Consider the following 14,757-nt stretch of genomic DNA (forward strand, 5'->3'; position numbering starts at 1 on the left):
AAAACAGGACTCGAAGGGATTAACCACCGTGTGTGTTTTCATTCCTCGGTTTCTTTGATCTCCATTTATCTTCTTTCCTTCTGTTCATTTGGTACCTCTTATTGTCTGGTGTCTGCTTATTTCAGTTGTATTTGTGCTAATGTTACTCCTTCTTTTGTCTCCCTGGTACCTTGTGTGTATTAGCTGTTATTGCATTTATCGCATTTGTTGCCACTGTTACCGTATCTGACACCTCACTCTACTGTGAGCACCTTGGCAGGGACTGTGTCTTTCCTGGATTTCAGATATGGCCTATTGTAGAAAAGTCTTTGAATATATACTCTAATTATATCATTCCCCCAAAAAATGTGTCATCATGTGACATTCTCAATTTTTTAAATTTAACGTGTATGATACACTTTTCTATGAGAAGCAAAGTAAAGAAAATGTGAATTTTACATTTTTTCCAGGTACCGCCAGGCTTTACATCTGTTAGCGTGACTAATTGCTACTCATTATGTGATTCTAAGCTTAAAGATATTTCTCACCCGAAACCTTCTTTGCGATGCCCACTCCTACAGACTAGGGTGATGCTGTGTACTTTCGTGACTTGCTGTAATCTCCCCACATGACACTTAGTATATACACTTCACTCTAATTGCTTTTAAAATAGACGCTACCCTCAGTTCACTATAAACTTCATAAAGGCAGAGGCCATAGCTGTCTTGTTCATTATAATATCCCTGGGCAAACTTGGGAGGGTGACCTCTCATAATAATTCCCTTTGTCTGCAGATTCGACCTTTGAAGCCCAAAGTTTAAATAAAAACCTATTCAAAAGAAATGTTCAAGATGAAATGGCAGCCACTAAATGCTGGAAGTGTGTGCTTTAGCTGTGATTCTATCAGGGGTTTCTAAACAGATGGAATCCTGGGCATAATTCTAGGTTAATGTACATTCCCAACTCTGATAATGGACCTGAGAAGCCGTAGTATCGTAGCATCAAGTAAATCATTGTCTTTAACAGTGTGCTAATAAAGCTGTTTCTTCCATGAAAACTGGATTTGCCTTCTAGGCATCTTCTTTTATAAAAGTAAGAGCAAAAAAGAAATTGAGATGCTGTCTTTGTGGCACAAAACTAATTTTCAGAAGCAGTTATGTGCGAGAAAAGTAATTAAGTCTTTTTAATGAACACAATATTTCTGTTCTTCATGGGACTGTTTACTGTTAGAATCTTAGTTGAGAGGTGATTCTGAAAATAGTTCTATTTTATACATGGTGTGAGTGAAACATGGCATAAGGCCCACACTGCAGGAGTTATCAGTTAATTTCCTATTTCAGTCCATAGGCTCCTAGAATTGAAATAAAAGGTAGAATCTTAAAACTTCGAGATCACATAATCCAGTAGTTTTTGAAGTGCTTTCTGTGGGCCACCCAGATCCACAGAGGGACTGAAGGGCCACAGCAGTGAAGAGAGTATCAGAAAAGGCACAGGAGTAGAGAACGGACTTGAGGACACGGGGAGGGGGAAGGGTAAGCTGGGACGAAGTGAGAGAGTGGCATGGACATATATACACTACCAAATGTCAAATAGATAGCTAGTGGGAAGCAGCAGCATAGCACAGGGAGATCAGCTCGGTGCTTTGTGACCACCTAGAGGGGTGGGATAGGGAGGGCAGGAGGGAGATGCAAGAGGGAGGGGATATGGGGATGTATGTATACATATAGCTGATTCACTTTGTTATACAACAAAAACTAACACACCATTGTAAAGCAATTATACTCCAATAAAAATGTTTAAAAAATAAAAAAAGAAAAGGCACAGGAAGACGGGCAAGATGGGATCTTCACCTGGAAGAGCTTGCCTTTTCTATTAAATTCCTCTTGAGATTTTGAGAGAAAGGGAGAGTTTAGCGATTAAAAGAGCAGGTGTGTGTTTATCTGTGGACCAAGCTGCACATATTGCAGATGAAGACATTGGTGGAGGGGCAATTTTCGGTAGCTGAGCTGGTTTAGAGACCGGTGAAGGCCTGACTCCCCACCCAGCCCTGTCCCTCCTACATCACGTTGCCTGCTTTGAAAGTCTCTTATCTCTTTGTCTTCAGCTTCCAGAGCTAAACTCAGCATGATCAACACCATGTCAAAAATCCGTGGCCAGGAGAAAGGGCCAGGCTATCCTCAGGCAGAAGCACTGCTGGCAGAGGCCATGCTCAAGTTTGGAAGAGAGCTTGGAGATGATTGCAACTTCGGTAACGTATGCTTCCTCACATTTTCATTTTTCATTCATCCGTGGGATTTTAGTTCCACTAAGAAAACTCTGTAGGAAATCATCCAAACCATTTTATATTTTGATTCTCAATTTTAGGTCTTGTCCACATGGGCCCCAAATTTCTTTTCAGACCGTTTCATCATTTTTGGTGTCATTTGTCTTAGGAAGTTTATGTATTTTCTTTTTTCCTAATGAGATCCCATCATTACAATAGCTGGGTGACACATCCGGATGCCTGGACATTTACCATGGCACGTGTCTGGCGGTAACTAGTGTTGGGACAGAGGGAACTGTCACAGTCAGCATGAGTCAGCACCCCACCCCATGAGCTTTCTCTTTGCTCCCTGCTCTTCTATCCAGGGTACCTAATTTGACTGCCCCAGGTGAATTCCTTCACCCCTCCCTCCTTTGACCCTCAGCCGCCATAGTAACCACCTTCTGTTTTCACTCCTTCACAATGTGAGGTCGCAGCAAATGACTGTCCTTCCTGATTGAGCCCTGTGCTCTGTTCCTGGTATTTGCTTCTGCTCAATGCGCTGGCCTTAAAGAGGTCTCCTCTAAAGGAAAGCAAGCACTTACAAAGGAGGGTAGGGAGCTTCCAAATTGCTTTTTAAAGGAAAAGCAAAATTTTATGTTCTTTATAATAAGGGGTCCCTCTACCACCCATTGGGGGCATTGAGTCTATTGTACTCAGTGAACTTTCATGTACTGTCTCAGGTGGAAAATACACTGATCTCCAGAGGGCATTATATGCTGTCTGTTGTCTTGGTTGTCTTCAGAAGACAGACAGTAATCTCAGGTTTTTCGTCTGTGATGGGCGCTGTTATTGCAAGTGCATTTCACCTTCACCTTTGTTCTTTAACGAGTACAAGTGCTTAGTTATCCCCTTGCAGGCCCAGCGCTTGGTGAGGTGGGGGAGGCCATGCGGGAGCTCTCGGAGGTGAAGGACTCTTTGGACATGGAAGTGAAGCAGAACTTCATTGACCCCCTTCAGAATCTTCATGACAAAGATCTGAGGGAAATTCAGGTATCTGCAGCTAGTTATTTGGGAAGTGGGCAGTTGGAATTGTACAGATGCAGGTGCCCTTCTCCTTTAGGAAACATTTTTTAAAGCTTACCGTGCATGTTGTCAACACTGAGCATGTGAATTGCAAAACAATCCAGCACGATAAATCGAGAGAAACCAGAAATGCAGTACTTTTAGCCCCAATGTTATGATGACTGTGCCACTCCTGAGTATTACATTTGACTTCTCCACGTTCAATTTTCAAGTTTTTTCAAGCTTTTTTCTCCATGAGGGTGATATCCTTTCCCTGTGTGAAATCGCCCCCAGAAAACCACAGAATAATAAAGAAAATTTGTTAGCTTAAATACATAATTATTCTGTGACTCTGTAAACACGTGTTTTCATATTCTCATAATGTTTGTTAGGATTGAGGGAGAACCCGACTGTCCTCTTTCTAAAACATGTGGAAGAGTTTAGCTATTCCAAATAATAAACTTCAACCGGCTTTACCTAGAACTGGGTGTGTGATGTTCGCTCATTCATTCTTTTAACAAATATTTGTTGCGCTTGTCTGAAATTTGATTTCCTTGACTGTGAAATGAAGTACCACACTGTGTAGTCTCCCTGATCTTATTCTAGCTTAAATCTCCTTCAGCCCTACCACCGGCTCAAGGTCACACAGTTAGTATGTGGCAGACTCACTCCAAATCTAACACGTAACCCTGCCTCCAGGACTCTACCCTGCAGCTGACTGCCAGTTCAGATGTTCTAAAAGAATATTCCTTCCAAAGATACACACATTTAGTCTGGATCAGGGCATGGATTGGAGGCAGGGTGTAACGTGGGCGGGAAGGTCGAGGATATCCTTCCTCCTTCCTTCTCATTTCTTCACCACTCCCAACTCTGTTTCCGTTTCCTTCCCTTTTACTCCTTGCACACCCAGGATCAAGGAAAGTCTAGCATTTTCTCCCACCCATTAGTAGTGAAACACTGCTGCTCATAGGACAAAAATACTTTGTAGCTTTCGGAAACTACTTTCCTACTTGGTCAGTGGAGGTGTCGGACAAGGCTAGGCAGCCACACACCAGGAATGTGTGCATCTGAGGTGATGCAAAGAGGGATTGATGCGCAGTGTATGGTGTTAGGTCCTTTCCAAGTTAGGTCTAGATGATGACTAAGTGCCATCATCTGTTAGATGGGAGCCTTAAATTAATCCATGATTCTCCTAAAGATACATCAGTCAACTAGGGTAAGTGCTGAGACATAGATTCCTAGGCCTCAGCCCTGGATATTCTAATTCAGGTGATCAAGAATCCATATGTTTAATAAGCATCTTAGGTGATTCTAACAGACCGGATTACCTCAAAGATAAATCCTTTCCAGCACTAATGCTCTATGATATGAAAAGGAAGACTACCGTGCTATCTCACTCATTTCAAGGAAAGCATTTTTCCTCTGCCTTCCCATGAGATACCACTTCCCTTGAAGATGGGGACTTGTGAGCCCCATATACCTGTGCTTTCCAGATGTGTAGGGTGTGTACACACATTCCTGGCTTCTGCCGTGGGATGGAGAGGGATATATTCCACTTTAGCTTTGACCCAGCAGGGGTAGAAGTAAAGGGTATTGGTATTTCCCACAATTTCTTTCTTGCTATTAATTATTTTTAAAGATGTTTCCCAACATAAATGTTTTAGCATTTGGAAGCGTTTGCCCCAGTGATGCAGGTTTCTTTATTTTTCTGGTGACATGATGTTTTAGAACTTAGCCTGTCTTATTTTGGAAGCTAATAGGCATGATGGGGAAGTGAGCTGTAAATAGGCCTTTTCCGTACATCCTTTCAAAGTATATTCCCACCCTTGACTTTTTCAGCATCATTTAAAGAAGTTGGAGGGTCGACGCCTGGACTTTGATTACAAGAAGAAACGACAAGGCAAGATTCCAGATGAAGAGCTACGTCAGGCTCTGGAGAAATTTGATGAGTCTAAAGAAATTGCTGAGTCAAGCATGTTCAATCTCTTAGAGATGGATGTGAGTGACTCTCCTGTGGTTTTTAATTTAGCTTTGGCTTTGAGGCACGAGATTAATGTGTTAAAGGGTTATGTAATTAAAAATGTTAATGACTGTACTATGTGGTGAGAACTTCAGTAGATGGTTATTCTTTCAAATTATTTAAAATTGTAAAGTAGACTGAGAAATAGTGAAGCTTTTTCTCTATTCCTATAGTTTGATTTAACTAGATTTTTGTCTGCTAATGATCTTAAAGTATTATAAATAGTGGGGAGATAAAGAATGTTTCTGATGATCTATAGAAGTCCAGTAGCTTAAGCAAATACTCTGTTGAAATGTGAAATGTAAGGCAGATTGACTTCAGATTAGATAAAATTATCAGTCAAGTAAAATGTATTCAGAAGTGAGTGTCCAACATAGGTTAAGATGGTCTGTATTTTGAAGTAAAGTCGACATTTTCTTTCCAAAGATGATTTCAATTGAGATTGACGATTGTAGCATAGATACTACATTTGGGACATAGAGGAGATAGTTTAAAAGTTGCCTTCACATTTCCAGAGTGCTGAATTACTATTCACGGCTTTAGAACTTACATTCCGACCGGTCATGTCATAAAACCCGTTAACCAGCTTTCCTGTCCTTGCTTATCCCCACCTCCGGCCCCATCAGTTACTGACCAACTTCTGCCAAGATATTTACAGAGCGTTTATGTACTTATCACACCCCAGACTGGTGACAGGGGAGGCAAGTTGAACATATCCAGACTTTCACACTATCCAGAGACGGTGTCAGAGTGTGTGTTTATGTAAAACAACGTGTCCACCTAACTACTGAAGAGGAACACCGTGGGGATGAGGGTGACCCGAATCACAGTGTTCCTTCCCTTCACCCAGAACCCTACCCCACCCCAAAACCCATGGGGCAGCATTGCCTCTGTTAACTCAGAGGCCATTATTCAGCTGGATCACAACACAGGACTCAACATGAAGAGTAACCAAAGATGCTTAGAATATTAGAGCTGGAATGAACCCAAGATGTCACTTGACTCAACCCTTCTACATTGCAGATGAGGGTCAGAGAGAACAAAAGATTTTCCATCATACCACGCTGTCTCCCATAGTGCTTCATGTGAGAAATCAATACCCACATTTTTATTAACGGCACTAATACTGACTTGGCATGAAGTTATAGAGAGCAAAGAATGTTCTAGTCAGTGCATCTTTTGTCCTATAGGAAATCAATAAAATAAGCCAAATCCTAATCAGAAGGTTGTAGCTAAGCATGAGACTGGTTGATGAGAGTTATGTCATCTTCAGGAGGATTCTGACTAAAGTTTCTTCTCATAGTACTAGAGTTTCCAAACACAGGGATGCTTTCTCATCCTTAATCAGTTTGTAACTTGCAAAACTATCTATCGGTCAGCCTGGCTCACCACACAGTCATGGGCATCACTGAGCACTGGTCCGTGTGTCCGGGGTAGCTGTGTCGTGTGGACTGGGCACTAGCAGCTGGTTAAGGACAGTAACCTGGTAACTAAGGTGTGATTCCCCTGTTGATCTGCAGATCGAACAGGTGAGCCAGCTGTCTGCGCTCATCCAGGCGCAGCTGGAGTACCATAAGCAGGCAGTCCAGATCCTGCAGCAAGTCACAGTCAGACTGGAAGAAAGGTATTTTACAGCTCCCTGCATTTTCCATTCCATTTTCTTGCTATGAAATGGTGTATAAAGAAGTGGAGATATTAGAATACATTCGAAGAAAAACTTCCACCAGAATTCCTGCTGATCCTACAAAGACACCTTATGGACCATTTGTTTTGATTTTATGTTGTCTTGGGCTTTGTTTTACCTTGTTCGGTTGAATCTAGTCTTGTGTTTATGAGAGCTAAATACTTAAGGAGTATTTTGGATGCCACAGATGGGACGCCAGGACTCTACTAATGATAATGGATGTGATTTGCTGAGCAGCTATTCTGTGTGGGTACTGAACGTGTATCATCATCAATCATAGAAGAGCCCTTTAAACCAAGTATTGTTAGCCTCACCTAACAGACGAGCAGACTGGGGCTCAGGGTCACACAGTGGTGCAACAGGGGTTCAGGTTTAAGCATAACCTATTGGAAAGCCTGTGTCGTTCCATGCCTTGTATTTCTCTGAATGGTGACGAGGTCCGTCAGAGGGAGCTGTTTTCTTATGTCTGTTCCACCTCCTCAGATGGGCCTCAGTGCCAGGCTGGGTGGTTTAATTCATGAATGAGTCTCCCAGGAGCTGCAGGACACAGCCTGCACAGCTGTACACGGTAGCCCTGTGCTATATCATATGTGTTATTTTAGTTAAACTAAATGCATGTACATCAAAGGATGGCCTCAGCAGCTTTTATTCTCAGCTCATGGCCAGAGTCGACTCTCATAGCTGATGTAAGTGCACAAGGCAGCCTCCAGTTACGGTGCTGTATTACGGGAAACGACCTCACCCGTTTCCATCTGGCCAGCCTCTTCCTCTCCTCAGTATCTTCCTTGACTAGTGCTTGGATCATTCATCTTTCCTCAGTGCACCCTTGTGGAATTATGTGTAACACTCTGAAGCCTCTAGAATGGTTTAAAACCATGCACTTCCATGTACTAAAGAAATATTATATGTCTTTGTGACATCTGTTGAGCACGAAGGCCACTTTTCTTTTTTGCCTCTGAACTACGTCCAAAGCCACTGTCATTCTACAATCGCCATACCCTAAACTCCCCCCACCCTTGCAAATGTGCTGTTCACTTTGCTTCGTGAACACCTGAAGCTGTGGAAAAGACTTCCGGGTGTGCAGAATACATTTACTGCCTGTACCTTTCCACCTCTCTCCTGTCTCCCTTGGATTCTCTCCCCCTTCCTCTGTGCTGTTCCCAGAGCACACGGTACTTCCCCCTTTCCTCCCTCCATACCATCTGAAGCTCTATAAGAAATAACTTTCTTCTGGAAACAGCTGTCCATCTAGAAATGACTCCTACCTATCTTTTGCCTTTTCTCCTTAAACCTTCTCCAACTTCCCCATGGACAGGTAGACTCCTCACCACCCCCAGCTCCACCCCTGGGTTCCTGTGGCATTTTGTCCTATCTCTGTAGCAGCACTTACTACAGTTGACAGTAATCAGTTGCTTATGTTCTGTCTCCCCTCCAGGCCATAAGCTGCTTGAGGGTAGGAACTGTGACTTATTCATCTTTGAGTTCCTGGCACCTAGCACCCTGCATACTTGCAAAGTGAGCTCTGAGTAAATGAGGGAGAAAGTGAGAGGAAGGATGAAGGCAGTGAGGGTATAACCACAGCGGGTGTGACCACAGCACTAAAGTGGAGACAGACACAGATAAGAAAACTAAGGGTCCTTTTCAGATTTCCCATACTCCACAATGGTAGGTTGGTGGGTGACCTAAGCATTTTCAGGATTGTATTGCTTTTCTTTTTCTTCTTAATTGGCTGCATACTCTACCCCCCTTTTTCTTTTTAATGCAGAATAAGACAAGCTTCATCTCAGCCTAGAAGGGAATATCAGCCTAAACCTCGAATGAGCCTGGAGTTTACAACTGGGGACAGCACTCAGCCCAATGGGGGCCTCTCCCACACAAGCACTCCCAAACCTGCAGGTAAGGAGCGGAGGCCTGCAGAACCCATTCCCCGGGCCTGGGCACACTGCACTGACACTCTTCCAGAAATGCTAGGAGCAGTCCAATCTGTGTGCGTAAGGAATCCACTATAATATATTTCTTACAGGATGGTTTTGTCAGGTAGAAACTCTTAAAGGAGTTCCTTCTTGTCTCATTGATTATCTCTTCCCCTCCTTTACTCTCTCTCCTCTATAAAACTTTCTTTGTTAAGTCCCTTTTTTCTCTCACTGTCCATCATCAGCACATACTTAACTGTTCTAACAAACACATTTGATTTTGACCCTCCTTTGTGGTCTTACAGTTACCTTAATATGTGAGTTTAGTTGTAGGGATGGCATCTTTTCTTCCTGTTATTCTGCTTCCGTGATTCCTGCCTGCATGAGGAATCATGCTCCTGGGCAGTGCGTGCCCACGTACACTCACGTATAACCCACAGACAGCAGGCACTCCAGGAACTTGCTGAGTTGGATTTCCTGAGTCACAGTAGCATGTGGGTGAATATATTTGTAGATGAATATATTCTGGGTCTCAGCATCTGCTAGACTTCCCTCCTTTCCCCACCCTCCAGCCGGTTCATTGTGCTGTGGTAAGAGGTTGATACAATGGGAGCTAAAACTTATTTTCCATCAGGCATGTTGATGTATACCCAGTAATGTATTCTTTTAGGTGGTACCACCGCTCTCCACCCCCTACACACAGATCAGATAAAAACCTGTGCTTGAAATAGATTCAACCTTGGTAATCCTCTTGGTTGAAGAACAGGAGCTATCTCATACTGGATGTGGATTTTAAGGATATACAGCTTTCTCCTGTTTTCCCTGCATCCCCAGTGCCTGATGTTCTACAGTAGGAAACATAGGTACTCTCAGGAGACCATGAAGCAACAAAGTGAGGTGTGTGACGACAGTTGGAGTTCTCTGCCCCTTGTGCTTAGCTCTGCTGCTCAGAGCCCTCAGTGTGCGGATAAACAGCAGTGGTTTTTAGAAGTTATCTGGTTACAAGGACTAGTCATATAAGTTACAGGTAACCTGCTTCCCCCTGCTCAAAAACCAATCCCATATTTCACTTTTCTTTTGGAGACTCATTAATTTGCTTTCTCTAAGTAAAAAAAAAAAAAAAAAATTCATTGTTCCCCTTCAAAGCCATCTAGATGGCATGGAGCTGTATGCACTTGTCTGCGTCGATATACATACGTGTGTGCCTGCTGTGTTAATATATTTGCTCATTTAACATAGATCCCTTTTAAGCTATGATCCCATCCTTCAATATTTAACTCAAGGAAGAATATATTATTTTTTCTATGCCGTAGCTCTGATGCACACCTCATGTTTATATATGCACTATATAACGCAAAGGTGTAAATTATATCATTTTTATATAATCTCATTTAATAGCCAGAGTAGTACTGTGAAAAGTAAGTTCTACTGTCAGTTCCAATTTTAGACAAAGAACCTGAGAGCAAAGTGCCTTAGGCAAGGTCACAGAGAGTAAGAACTTGGACCCAGTGTTTTATATTGTGTTATTTTTACTACATTACAGCGGTTTCCAGAGGCTGGGTCGGGAGGGGTCTTTATTTTTAAAAAGTGAGAACTGCATTGTTATTCTGAAGTTGTAAAGTTTTGTCCGTGTAATAAACACTATTATTTCACATGTGCAGAGATCTTAAAGTGCTAGCATGGAAGGAATTCTGGCCACGCTTCATTTTGAACCTAAATCTCGTTAATACTCCTTAAGTCATTGGGTCTCCCATCTCTGGGCATTGTTAGCAAGGCCAACCTTGATGAATTGTGTTGTACGTATCACAAGGATAGATGTGGCCAATTTTTCATACTGGAAATAGAAACAGCAATTCAACAACTTCAAGGAACATGAGAAAGCTTCTGAAGACTGCTAGAGGGCAAGGTGCCGTGCAGCAGACACTGGGGACCAGTAGCAAGAGGAAGCGTCAGCGGGAAGAGGAGTGAGGGAGGAACCAAGGGGGACAGCAAGCTGGGCAGGTGCAGCAGGAGGTAGATACGTGCATTAAATTCCCCTTGTCTTTCTGTGTTCTTCTCTCCTGCTCTTACTCCCAGGTGCCCCAATGGATCAGCCCTGCTGCCGAGCTCTGTACGACTTTGAACCTGAAAATGAAGGGGAGTTGGGTTTTAAAGAGGGTGATATCATCACACTCACTAACCAGATTGATGAGAACTGGTATGAGGGGATGCTCCATGGCCAGTCAGGCTTCTTCCCCATCAATTACGTGGAGATTCTGGTTGCTCTGCCCCATTAGGATGTCATGCTGGCTGGCTCACCTCTTCCTGACCCAGATAGTTAAGTTTAACCACTGCTTTGGTAATGCTGCTTACAACACATCCCAAGTGCAGGCTGCAGTGGTCCAAGTCATCAAGCCCCACTGAGTACGTTTCGTTGACTTGTGTGATCCCACGAGAGTCATGGTGATGGATGGTATCTTCTTAGCCTGGTGGGCATGGCATGTGCTTTGTAAATACCATCTGAGACCAGCCAGAATTCACAGAACTGCTGTTGACACAGTTCTCAGGAGGATGTGGCTTCTCAGAATATGACCATCAGCCACATCACAGATAAACCATCCTGCGAAGATGTTATCTACCACCTGGGGCCATCTCAAGGTCTCAGGTTCTCCATTTAAATAGAGGAGAAAGTTCTCGTTTTCACATTGACCCCTCCCAAACATGTGGGTCACAGAGTTGTCAAAGGAAGCCTCCCTCACCAGCAAATTGTCTTCTGGTCTGAACGAGCGAGTCCCTTGATGCTGTCAATATAAAAGTGTTGAGTGTGGGTTCAAAGCCTTCTCTGAGAACAGTCACCTTTGTTCCACAGCTTATGCCTATTTCTGAGTTACAGCCGGTTTTCTTTCCTCCCTGCTATTAAAGCCAGAGGGGGATTCCCATTTTATTTCTAAGTAAGACAGTTAGCAGTCAGCATATTGAGGGAGGAGCTGAAGAGGAGATTCTCCATTATGAGGAAATGGGAAGAGATCTGGTTTCCAGGCTTAAATTTCTTGCTGTACAGAAACCATGTATACATACAGGGCATTTCTGAAGGTACCTGGACAGGGGAACAAATATCTTCACTTCAGTCTTATTTATGAATTACATGTTTCATGAATACATTTGGTATGGAGACACAAGAAGAAAAACACTAGAAACCATTTTCCCACTAGTTCATAGACCGAGAAACAGTAACCATCTTCCCACTCCACTTTCACCTTGTGTTCTTTGAACATCATTTGTGCATATTCTGCCCTCAATGAGGACCAAATAAAGATGATTTTTGTGCTTAGCAGTTTAAGATGTGTGGCTGCATATGCAAAGCTCTTTCCCAATTCAGTCATGACTTTTATTTCTGTCCCTTCTATCTCCTCTTCATTTTGTGTGTACAGTGCTGTGTGTAAACTTACGAGTGGTTTTCTTCATTGATTTGTTTCTTGCGGGTTTTTTCGTATCAGTCGTTAAAGTCCTGTTAGGCATCCAGAGTTCTATTTATCTAGCTGTACAGATTCTTTCAGAGGTTTAATGTGCTGCTTTGGATGTGCCACCTGCGGTAGTGGATCATGTGGAGCGACAGGCAAATCTTACTGCTTAATGTATAAACTCTTAACCGCGGGAAGCGTCGCTGTTTCCAATAAATATTGCTGAAGACAGAACCAAAGGCTCTGGTCCTTTATTTTGTGTCAGTTCTCTGGGTCCGACAGTGGGTGGACTAGTCTTCATTGCCTTCTGATACAACCAAAGCAGACCTGGTTCCAACCTCAGACCTACTTCTCTGTAAGCAAGGGAAGTTCCATTATCAAGAAGCGACTTAGCGTGGACACTGGTAACTTACTGGTAACCCAGGGAAGGAGGAGATTTGAAAAAGAAGATAAGAAAGTGGAGAGAAGAGGTCTTCTAGAAGTTAAATGAGATAGCATCATGGTGATATAATCAGAAGAGTGTAATATTCAGAGGAACAAATAAAATGTATCATTTCAATCAGTCTTTTGTTTTCTTTCATGCTTAAAGAGAAAGGAATAGACGTGGAAATACAGACTGGCCAAAAGGTGGCCGCCTTTTCTCTTGGTGTATATATGGGGGGAGGGGTAGGTAGGTGGGGGGAGGGGAGCAGTGCATACAGAATATGTATTTCCTGAGCTCCTGAGAAAACAAACATGTTCTTTATGTACTGGGTGCCCTTTGTATTCCTCCATGCCGAGGCCAATAGTCCAAATGTTCTAATCTAAAACAAATTGTTTTCATCAAATATATTAGGTTCACATATATACTGTATGTGAACTGCTGTAACATGAAAATAATATTTTTGCTAGCTATGAGTTAGAGTATTATAGATCAATTCTTCAAACCAATTTAAAGAAGAAATTACCAATGACATTATTGTGAATGGAGAAAATCCAGAAAAGTCACAGATAAACTGTTAGACTCAATAAGAAAATTTAATAGGATTACTGAGTATATAATCAATATCCAAAAAATTTTTATATACCAGTAACAGTCAATTAGAAAAAAGTAATTAAAATGTATATCATTTACAAAGGCATCAAAAATTCAAGCCTATAGACATAAATCTAATAAGAATTATATAAGATCTCTACATAGAAAATGATGAAACATGTTTGAGAAAAAATAAAGAAGACCCTAATGAGTGAAGAGATATTTACATTTATGGGTTGGAAAACTCAGCATTGTGAATATGTCATTTCTACCCAAATTGGCCTATAGGTTTAGTGCAATTTCAACCAAAATCTCAGGAAGTTTTTTGTGTGTGTTTGAATATTGACAAGCACATTATGAAAGTTATGTGAAATGCAAACGGATATTTCTTCTTAAAGAAGAACAGCTTAGTTGGAGGACTTTCTCTAGATGTAAAACATAGAGCTATAGTAATTCAGAAAGTGTGATGTTGATTCAGTGATAGGACAAAAGATGATCCGTACAGAAGAGCAAGTCCAGAAAGAGGCATCTATGTATTCAACCATATTTGAACCAGTAAAGCTTTCTGTTGTCTTTAATGTTACACAGTCAGGTGTGATATATATATAATATATATATTATAAACTGAGTAATTGCTGTAAAGCAGAAACTAACACAACATTGTAAATCAACTATACTTCAGTTAAAAACAATCATGCCTCAGTAGTAAAAGCTGGTTTATAGTTATAAAGTTAAAAAAACAACAACTGCTTTTGCAGACTGCCTTTCATCCCATGGGGTGGTGATGGTGACAGGAAGGACTTAATGCTAAAGAAAGCAACATCTTGAAGCTACCGTTTGGAACTCTGTGTGGTGGTCGGTGAAGACTTACTGGGCTACATGGAGAGGTGGCTACACCAGCAATTTCTAGACCCAGCTGTTGGGGCCCGAGGAGATGTCAAGGAAAAGAACAAACCTATTTTTGAAAGGACCCGATGAAGGCTAGCCGCTTAAAGGTCAGGGTGTTGAATGTCACTCACTTCTCATGTGTGTCTAAGTGATGGTGGCCTCCCATCTGGGTCAGAGAAGCTGTGATTCTTGACAGGAGTGAGGCAGGCTGTCAGCTTTGGAGGTAAAGGAGTGGAGAGCAGCATCTCAATACCATTTTCTCAAAAAGGAACCCTGGACTTTTTTTGTACTACCTTATGTGATTATTCACCCGTATGTACCGAGGCCAAGATTTTGGGAAGTCCCTTCAGATAAGAAATAACAAAGCTTCACAGTAGAGGGGTGGAGAATAAAGTTGGAATATCAGGAAAATTCGAAGATGTTTGGAGACCTTCGTGTAATCTGGGTTCTTGAATTTTTTTCTGCATGACGAGTGTGGTCTCAGAAACAAGGGTTTCATATCTGTTTTCGG

The 14,757-nt window shown here is 42.1% G+C and overlaps 1 protein-coding gene across 2 annotated transcripts in view; it reads left to right on the forward strand.

Moving 5' to 3' along the window:
* Positions 1-12,598, forward strand: part of SH3GL2 (SH3 domain containing GRB2 like 2, endophilin A1) — a 199,834-nt gene extending 187,236 nt beyond the window's left edge. For both annotated transcript variants that reach the window (XM_067744471.1, XM_067744469.1), the window contains exons 4-9: positions 2,084-2,227; positions 3,141-3,274; positions 5,126-5,284; positions 6,827-6,930; positions 8,756-8,886; positions 10,980-12,598. In XM_067744471.1, coding sequence (XP_067600572.1) covers positions 2,084-2,227; positions 3,141-3,274; positions 5,126-5,284; positions 6,827-6,930; positions 8,756-8,886; positions 10,980-11,179 — 872 coding nt within the window. In that variant the 3' untranslated portion in view covers positions 11,180-12,598. The remainder of the gene's footprint in view (positions 1-2,083; positions 2,228-3,140; positions 3,275-5,125; positions 5,285-6,826; positions 6,931-8,755; positions 8,887-10,979) is intronic.
* Positions 12,599-14,757: the final 2,159 nt, after the last annotated feature.

The sequence above is a fragment of the Pseudorca crassidens genome, chromosome 7 (assembly GCF_039906515.1).
Source record: "Pseudorca crassidens isolate mPseCra1 chromosome 7, mPseCra1.hap1, whole genome shotgun sequence".
Taxonomy (NCBI): domain Eukaryota; kingdom Metazoa; phylum Chordata; class Mammalia; order Artiodactyla; family Delphinidae; genus Pseudorca; species Pseudorca crassidens.